Consider the following 9428-nt stretch of genomic DNA (forward strand, 5'->3'; position numbering starts at 1 on the left):
TGAAGAGAGAGGCCTATGTGTTCATTCCTATCTCGAAATGGAATCGGCCGAAGAATTGCAATAGCCTTCTTCCTATGAAAGGCACTACAAAATATAATTGCTAACAAATTACCCTCAGAGACCCTCTAAATCACATATTAGGATGGCTAAATTCACTCACCCTACACGGTGTTAGAAATAGTCAATAGTCATGCTGTTATAACAAAACAACAAGTATGCCACACATTTCCTATTAAATTGGTAACAAGATAGGAATGTCCTCCATGAAACTAGGTCATACAACATTATCCTAAGAAGATATGAATGTCCTCCATGATACTAGGTCATTTATCATTATCCACTTATCCTCTGGAAACATCTTCTATTAATGCCCTCATCTCATAGGCTCTCTATATATAGAGGCCATTACGTAGGTTGTATGAAATCAATTTGATGAATAAAATTTGCTTCTCTCTTAAGTGTTTATTTTTATTTTTTCCATTGCCAAGTATTTGTGCTTATTTCAGATCTTAGTAAATCTTAGATCTCTTATTTTTATCATGGTATCAGAGCAAGGTTTAGCCAAGTTCAGCTGGAGATTTATTTAGAAATTCAGCTAGAAATATTGCTAGAGGGTTTTGCTATAGGCAAATAGTTTGCTGAAAATGGTTTGTTTGTAGGGCTGATTTTTTTTGGAGTGATATTTGGTTGCAAGGCTGTTATGCTACTAGAGTATTGCTAGATTTTTTTGAACTTGATCTTTTTGCTAACATGGGTTCTTCAAATGAAGTTTTGCCTATCTTTGATGGAAGTGGTTTTGTAGATTGGAAGATTGCAGTCAAGAATTCTCTAAGAGAGAATGCTTTATGGAGGATAGTAAATAAAAAAATTGGGGAACCTCAAAAAACTGATAAATGAAAGGAGTTGTGGAAATGTAAGTTGGAGGAAGCTAGAGATATTATTGGTAAAGCTTTGAGCCCCAATCTAAATAGAAGATTTGTTGATATTGATAACCCAATAGAGTTGTGGGAGACCTTAGAAAGAGATTATAAAGATGCAAACATGGCTAGCACGTTTAGTATAGAAGAAAAATTGATGAATTTAGATCCATCTTATTTTGAAAAAGTGTCTGATTACTTCAATGAAGTTACTTTTTTAAATACTCAGCTAAAAAAAAAAGGTGCTGAATATGCAAAAAAGGATTTTCAGTTGATTGCAATGGTTGAAAGTAATCTTCCCCAGCCATATGAAGTTTTTAAGGAATCAACAAAAAAGGTTCTTCAACTAAATCCCAATAACCCCCCAACAAACTTTTGATCAATTTTGCAAATCTGTTTTAGATGAAGAAGTTCAACTTATTAAAGAAGGGCATATTAAAAAGAATCATGCATATACAACCAAAAGTAAATTCTTTAGAAATGATGGAAAAAATAATTGGAAAGGAAATAATAAATTTCGAAATCATGAAGGTTCTAATCATTTTTCTAGAAATGACGGTGCAGAAAAGCAAGCTGGAAGAAAGCCTTTTATTTGCAGGTATTGTGGAGGTGAGAATCACATGGAGAAGTTTTGTTTGAAGAAGAGGGACAATGAAAGACAGCAATATAAGCCCAAGAAAGAAAGGTTTAAGGATGGAAAGAAGGATAATCATAGTTTCGTAGCTATCTCTTTAAAAAGGCAAGGGAAATCAAATGAGGAGGTAATTGCTACACCCAAAAGTAAATCTAGTGTTAAAGGGGGATACTTTGCTTCAGATTCTAATAAAGAATGGATTTTAGATTCAGGGGCATCATCTCACATGACTGGGGATAGATCTTTGTTTATTGATTTTTATGAAGGGAAGAATTTAGATCAAGAAATTTCTATTCGCAATAAAATGAAACTTCCAATTTTAGGAACAGGTACTGTTAATATAACACATGGGTCTTTGAAAAATGTTTTATTGGTTAAAGGATTGGGGGTGAATCTTATTTCAGTATACAAAGTAGTTCAAGCTGGATATGAGTTTGTTTTCAATGTTGATCAAGTTATTGTTAGAGATAGAAAAGACCCAAGCAATATAATTGCTATTGGTAGAGTTGATCATGAAGATAATCTATTTAAATTTGTGGGGTTTCTTGATGATAAATATACACTCTCTCATGCTTTTATTGCTCAGACTGGTTATATGTCACAACTTTGGCATGCTAGACTTGGACATTTAAATTATAGAAAATTACAAGATATGGTTAGAATGGATATGATTAGAGGATTAACAAAAATTTCAGCTTGTGAAGGTGTGTGTGAAGGATGTGTGTTAGGAAAACATCATCGAGATCCTTTTGATTCAGGTAAAGCATGGAGAGCTAATCATCCATTGCAACTTATTCATAGTGATTAATGTGAACCAGGATATACTTCACTTTCAGGTGCTAGGTACCTTCTCACTTTTATTGATGATTATAGTAGGAGACTATGGGTTTATTTTCTTGAAAGAAAAAAAGAAGTGTTTGAAGTATTTCAAAAGTTTAAGGCATTAGTTGAAAATCAAAGTGGCAAAACAATTAAATGTTTAAGGACAGATAATGGGGGTGAATATTGCAATTATGCTTTTAATTCATTTTGTGAAAATTATGGTATTAAGGTGCAAAGAACAGTTCCTTATACTCCTCAACAAAATGGGTGGCTGAACGAATGAATAGAACTCTTTTACAAATGGGTCGTTGTATGTTGCATTTTAAAAGTTTGCATAATAAATTTTGGGGTTTGGCTATTTCTTGTGTTGCACATATTATAAATAGAATCCCCACTAAAGCTCTCACAAATATCACCACTGAAGAAGTATGGAGTGGTAAGAAACCTCACATTGGATATTTTAAAGTATTTGGGTGTATTGCTTGGGCACACATTCCTGATGCACAAAGGGAAAAGTTAGAACCATAGAGTCATAAATGTTTCTTTATGGGTTATAGTGAAGAATCAAAGGCTTATAGGTTATATGATTTGACAATAAACAAGGTCTTTGTTAGTAGAGATGTGAAGTTTGATGAGCATTCACAACTTATAGCCACTCCTTCTCACTCTAGAACAACAAATGCTTCTCATTTTTCAGATATTTTAGGAGGAAATGGAGACTACATTGATGAGGATTAATTAGTGATATCAAATCAGATCTTAAAGGGGCATTTCATATGAGTGATTTGGGTGAACTGAATTATTTTCTTGGCTTGCAAATTAGTAGACTTCATGATGGATTATTTATCTCTCAAGAAAAATATGCTTTGGATCTTTTAGATAAATTTAACATGCTTGAATGTAAGCCAGCCCCTACTCCTTTTGAATCTGGAATTAAGCTTACTAAAGAATGTATTTACAAGAAGGTGGATGCTACTTTATATAGAAAGCTTGTTGGTAGCTTGGTTTATCTAACACAGTCTAGACCAAACATTTGTTTTGCAGTCAATTTGGTATCTAGATTTATGCAGGAACCAAAAGAAACTCATTGGTTGGCTGCAAAAAGAATTTTACGATACATTCATGGCACCATTTACTATGGCATTCATTATAGTTACAAGTCTTCAATTTCTTTAAATGGCTTCACAGATTCAGACTGGGGAGGTGACATAGATGATAGGAAATCTATTGGTGGTTATATTTTTCAGCTTGGGTCAGGTCCAATTACATGGAGCAGCAAAAAAAAAACTACTACATCATTGTCCTCATGTGAAGCAGAATATAGAGCAACAAAAGAAGATGGAAAGGAAGTAGTTTGGATTCGCAACCTTTTATTTGAGCTTGGTTTTGCACAAAATTCAGCTACTCTTTTGTATTGTGATAATCAAAGTGCTATCCAAGTTGCAAATAGTCTTGTTATTCATGCTAAAACAAAACACATTGAGATTGATGTTCACTATATTCTGGATCTTGTTCAAGAAAATTTTGTTAATCTTCTCTTTTGTCCAAGTGAAGACCAAGCAGCAGATATATTTACTAAGAGTATGCTTGAGGCCAAATTTTTGAAACTATGAGGCATGCTCGGCATGATTGAGGTGAACATTAAGGGGGGATAGTCATGTCATGTTCCCCTCTCTTTCATTTTTTGTAAATAGGTACCTAACAAGGCTTAATGTCGGGACCTATCCTATCTATATTTTTTATTGTAATTTCTCCCATACATTATCATTAGTGGTAGAAATTAAGGGAGGATGTTAGAAATAGTCAACAGTCATGCTATTATAACCAAACAACAAGTATGCCACACATTTCCTATTAAATTGGTAACAAGATAGGAATGTCCTCCATGAAACTAGGTCATACAACATTATCCTAAGAAGATATGAATGTCCTCCATGATACTAGATCATTTAGCATTATCCACTTATCCTCTAGAAACATCTTCTATTAATGCCCTCATCTCATAGGCTCTCTATATATAGAGGCCATTGCATAGGTTGTATGAAATCAGTTTGATGAATAAAATTTGCTTCTTTCTTAAGTGTTTATTTTTGTTTCTTCCATTGCCAAGTATTTGTGCTTATTTTAGATCTTAGTAATTCTTAGATCTCTTATTTTTATCACATGGGCCTTCCTTTTCTTAACCTATGTTACTCTTTTCCTATTATCATCGCATGCAGGAAACATTACTTTTAGCTTCCCTCCTATAACAGGTATAGAAAGGAAAAATGATGCCACATATCAAGAGAGTAATCAAGGAGCCCTACAGCTTACATGAAATGAAGCATTAGGGAACCTTAAGAAAAGTTCCAGTTGGGCGTATTATACTGACCGTATTTCGCTATGGAATAGGTCTACTGGGGCTCTGGCCAATTTTTCAACTTACTTTCAATTCAATATTGATCTGAACAATGAAATATACGATAATCATGGAGTTGGACTTGTGCTCGTCATGGCACCATTCGAACTGGAACCACCAGAGGACGCTTATGGTGGATTTCTTGGCTTGTTTAATGAGGAAAGCTTTAAACAATCATCTTATCAGATGGTTGTTGTGGAGTTTTATACATAAAACAACGATTGGGATCCTGATGACAATCATGTTGGGATTGACGTCAATAGCATTTTCTCGAAGTTCATTTTTCCGCTCAATACATCCAGTCTATTCAATCGCTCTACACACCAAAATCTCACAAACGTGACATGGGATGCTTGGGTAGATTATGACGGTGTAGAAAAGGTTCTGCACTTCTTTCTCTGGTATAATTCATCTAAACCCAAAATCCCTCTATTTAACCACACAATAGATCTGAGCAACTGTCTACCAGAGTACATCAAGATTGGCTTCTCGGCTGCCACTGGAGAGTACAAAGTGACGCACACCGTAAAAGTTTGGAATTTTACTTTTGAATATTCATGGGAAGTCAGACCTCCTGGTGAATTAATTAGAAATGGCAATGCAAACAGATTTTCTATGAAAGTTTATTTGATATGCATGTTCTTTGTTGTTGTGGTCCTATGTGGCTTCATAGTTGTTCGCTGGTGGTAGTATTTTAGAAAAAGGGGAAGAGAAGGTAAGGCTAGGGAAGAGAGCGATCCAGATCTGGATGAATGTTGTTCTCATGGCCCCCAAAGCTTTTCCTACGCCGAGCTCAATGCCACGACAAGAAATTTTTTTGAGAAAGAAAAGCTTGGACAAGGCGGCTTCGGCAATGTTTACAAAGGAATCCTGCCTGGCACCGGGGAGGCGCTGGCTGTGAAAAGAATAGCTCAAGGATCGCGACAAGGAAGAAAGGAGTATGTCTCTGAAGTTCAAACAATCAGCAGGTTGAGACACCGTAATCTTGTGTGGCTTTTAGGATGGTGCCACGAAAAGGGAGAGTTACTTCTGGTCTACGAGTACTTACCAAATGGGAGTCTAGATAAACACATTTTTTGGGAAGAGGAGGATACGCTCGATTGGAGCCGAAGATATAGTATCACCTGTGACATTGCCTCTGCTCTTATTTATCTCCATGAAGAGTGGGACCAGCCTGTTGTTCATCGGGACGTGAAGGCAAGCAACGTAATGTTGGATTCTGATTTCAATGCCAAATTGGGTGATTTTGGTTTGGCAAGGCTGATAGAACGTGACCAGGAGGCTTCCCATATGACCATGATGGCGGTGTTGGATAGACCTATTCTACCACCACGTAATGTGGTTTGTTACAAATTGAATGACTAGTTATTGCATTCCTTATTTCTTTCAAACAGTTGAAACAAATCCTCCTTCAATGGAAAATAGATATAGAATGGTCGGTAGATAACTTCAGTGCTGTCCATCAAACAAGAATCTTCTACCCACAATGAAAGCAAGTTAAAACTGAATTTTGAATCTAGAATGATCTAAAGGCTTCTATAAATAGAACCTCCCAGCTAATGTAAAAGGTGTATCACAGAGATTTATGAGTGAATAAAATAGTTTCATTTTCTGAGTTCTTTTTGTGTATATGTTTCTATTTATTTTTTGATATAGCTGTGTACTATTTTTAAATTTTCAATATGGTATCAGAGCTTTATTAACACTTGGGCTGTGGCAGAATTTTTTTGTGTGAAATTTTTCTATTGCAGATTATAATGTGATTGAGGAGCATCAAAGAAATCTTTGAGTGTATGGAAAGCAAAGATGGACAGTGGAATAGATTGTTTTAATTTTTAAAGTTGCTGTCTAAAGGAGAATAAAAATGTTCGGTAAAAGATTACTCAAGAGAAGGGCTGCTTGCATTTTGTCCATTGCTACATTAAGAGAAGAATGAGATTTTTGGAGGTAAAATTATATATTTGATCAATGTAGAGAAAAAGTCATAAGAATTTGGTGTGATATTGTTGAGATGGTGATTATGTTCAATAATCTTTCATTTGAATTCTTAAAGGCATAGATGAAGAAATCTAAAGTTGTCACTATGATTGTGAAATCTAATAAAATGCCAAGTTAATTCCAAAAAAAGTGTTATTTGTGGATTAAAAGCAATGGGGAAGCAAGGTAAAAGAGTGTTGAAGGAAAATGCAAATTTAATTTCTGAGATAGACATTTTAGAAAAAGAATTAATAAATGTGACAAAGAAAATGGAGACTTAGTTTGTGAGAAGAATTGTTTGCAAAAAGAACTTACACAGTTACGAAATGAAATGAATCTAGAAAGATGCAACTTTTTAAATCAAATTAATGACTATATAGATGCAAATGGAAAGCTAGAGAAAAAATTAAAGTTCTTGGACAATGTTAAGAAAAGAAATGATGAATTAGAAGAGGAAATGATGAAAGTAAAAGAAGAGAATTACTTGTTAAAGGATGAATTAGAGGAAAAAATGAAGAAAGTAAAAGAAGAAAATGATTTGTTAAAGTATGAATTGAATCAATCCATCATTGAAAGAAATGCATGTATGAAAGAAAAATCAATATGTGATGTTTCATGTAGTACAGATGATTTGAATTCACCACTAGAAAAGTGTGACTTCGTTGAGGTTGTTTGTGGTAAAGAATATGAAAATGTGGCATCAAATACTATCAGTTGTGATAATAAGAATGTTGGATGGAATATAATGAAGAAAATGGGTTACAAAGGTAACGGATTGGGAAAACATCAACAAGGAATCATAGAGCCTATTGAGCCAATAATGAGATCAAAGTATGAAGGACTAGGATATATGAGAGATGAAAGAAATGATTTTATGGATTCAATCAAATTTTTTCAATGTAAAAAATATATGCAATGTTCAAATTGTAATAGGAAAGGGCACACGAAAGACAAGTGTTGGTATCTACATCCATGTATTTTTTTGTGGATTAAAAAGTCATTGTGAAAAGACATGTTGGAACAGAGAATGTAAAAATAGTTCTATGGAGAAATGCTTCAAAATGGACGTTGGTTGGAGTTATGGATCAAGTTGGAAAAATATCACAGGTATGATAAAATTTTTGTTTAAATACAAATGTTCGAGTGTGAAGAATAATCAAAACATATCAAAGTGTCAACTCTCAAGAAATGGATCTTGCAAATCAGAATCATCATCTAGCAAGTCATCCATGAAAAGTGAGATTTTTTAAGTGCTCCAAGGGTTTTTGGTAATCTAAAACCATTTGTTTAGGTGATAAATTTGTTTGAAAGGTTTGTGGTAATCTGAAATCACTTATTTAGGATCCTAAAGCATTTTTTTTTTGAAGAGTTTGTGATAAGCTAAAACCACTTGTTTGGGTGCAAAACCTAAGGCTTTTTTTTTACAAAGGTTTTTGGTAAGCCAAAACCACTTGTTTGGGTGAGAAATCCAAAAGTAAAATCAATTTCATTAGTTGGGGCAAATCTCAAATGGTTATGGGTCAACCGGTTAAAAATCCACATCATAATGACACATGGAACAAATTGATAGTGAAAAGAGGAGCCAAATTTCTTTTAATATTGTAAATGGGTACCTAACAAGGCTCAATGCCAGTACATATCTTATCTAAATTTCTTATTGTAACTTCTCCCACATTATCTTTAGTGCCAAAAATTAAGAGAGGGTGTTGGATAGACCTATTCTACCACCACATAATATGGTTTGTTACAAATTGAATGAGCAGTTATTGCATTCCCTATTTCTTTCAAATAGTTGAAACAAATCCTCCTTCAATGGAAAATAGATATAGAATGGTCGGTAGATAACTTCAGTGCTGTCCATCAAACCAGAATCTTCTGCCCAAGATGAAAGCAAGTTACAACTAAATTTTTAATCTAGAATGATCTAAAGGCTTCTATAAATAGAACCTCATAGCTAATGTAAAAGGTGTATCACAGAGATTTATGAGTGAATAAAATAGTTTCATTTTCTGAGTTCTTTTTGTGTATATGTTTCTATTTATTTTTTGATATAGCTGTGTACTATTTTTAAATTTTCAATACGCGGGCACGCGGGGGTATGTTGCTCTAGAGTGCTACATAACAGGGAAAACCAGTCTAGAAGCTGACGTGTACAGCTTTGGGGCGGTTACACTAGAAATACCCTGCAAAAGGCGGCCGATTGATCACAGCCTTGAAGAACACAATTGTTTCCTTTTTCTTGTCAACATCTATTGCATACTGGACCTTCTAATGTACGGACCACTTTCATTCGTAGATAGCATTCCTGACAAATATAACACATCTGTGGCATTTTCAAGCTATCCAGTTGTTGTCAAAACTGCATTCAGGATCTATAGAAATTATCCTTAATAAATACAGTTGGGTTTTGTATATTTTCTCTGTTGCCTTGTCCACCTAAATTTAAGCTATTTTGGCTTGTAGGATGAGGTGTTTCAGGAACATGCTCTGTTGTTCTTGAATTTTCATTCTGGTGACTCATTTCCACAAATACAGGTAATGCTTGATTGTACCTCTCACTTGATTAAAAATCAACTTCATGTCTCCCTTGTGTTTCAAAATGAGATACTTCATCGAATGTTCATTGACGAGTAATTCTATCCCTATTTTGTAATTCCAATTCTTGTATTAGCAAACCTGC

General features: G+C 34.4%; 1 protein-coding gene across 1 annotated transcript; it reads left to right on the forward strand.

Annotated features, from left to right (window-relative positions):
- The first annotated feature begins 1469 nt into the window (after positions 1–1469).
- LOC149558564 (L-type lectin-domain containing receptor kinase IX.1-like) lies at positions 1470–9139 on the forward strand. The gene is made up of 6 exons (XM_089830927.1): positions 1470–1526; positions 3444–3625; positions 4765–4960; positions 5048–5296; positions 5462–6104; positions 8859–9139. Exons 1-6 carry the CDS (start codon positions 1470–1472, stop codon positions 9137–9139), a joined length of 1608 nt encoding a protein of 535 aa, XP_089687053.1.
- The last annotated feature ends 289 nt before the right edge of the window (positions 9140–9428 follow it).

Source organism: Cupressus sempervirens, chromosome 5, assembly GCF_028749045.1.
Source record: "Cupressus sempervirens isolate cs-2001-9-10 chromosome 5, ASM2874904v1, whole genome shotgun sequence".
Taxonomy (NCBI): Eukaryota; Viridiplantae; Streptophyta; class Pinopsida; order Cupressales; family Cupressaceae; genus Cupressus; species Cupressus sempervirens.

Excerpts from the sequence above, each read along its gene's own strand:
- LOC149558564 (XM_089830927.1), top strand. The coding sequence starts at position 1,470 with ATGACGGTGCAGAAAAGCAAGCTGGAAGAAAGCCTTTTATTTGCAGGT. Across the intron at positions 1,527-3,443 it reads TATTTGCAGGTATTGTGGAG|GAACCAAAAGAAACTCATTG; the intron begins GTGAGAATCACA and ends AGATTTATGCAG. Across the intron at positions 5,297-5,461 it reads AGTACAAAGTGACGCACACC|TATTTTAGAAAAAGGGGAAG; the intron begins GTAAAAGTTTGG and ends CGCTGGTGGTAG.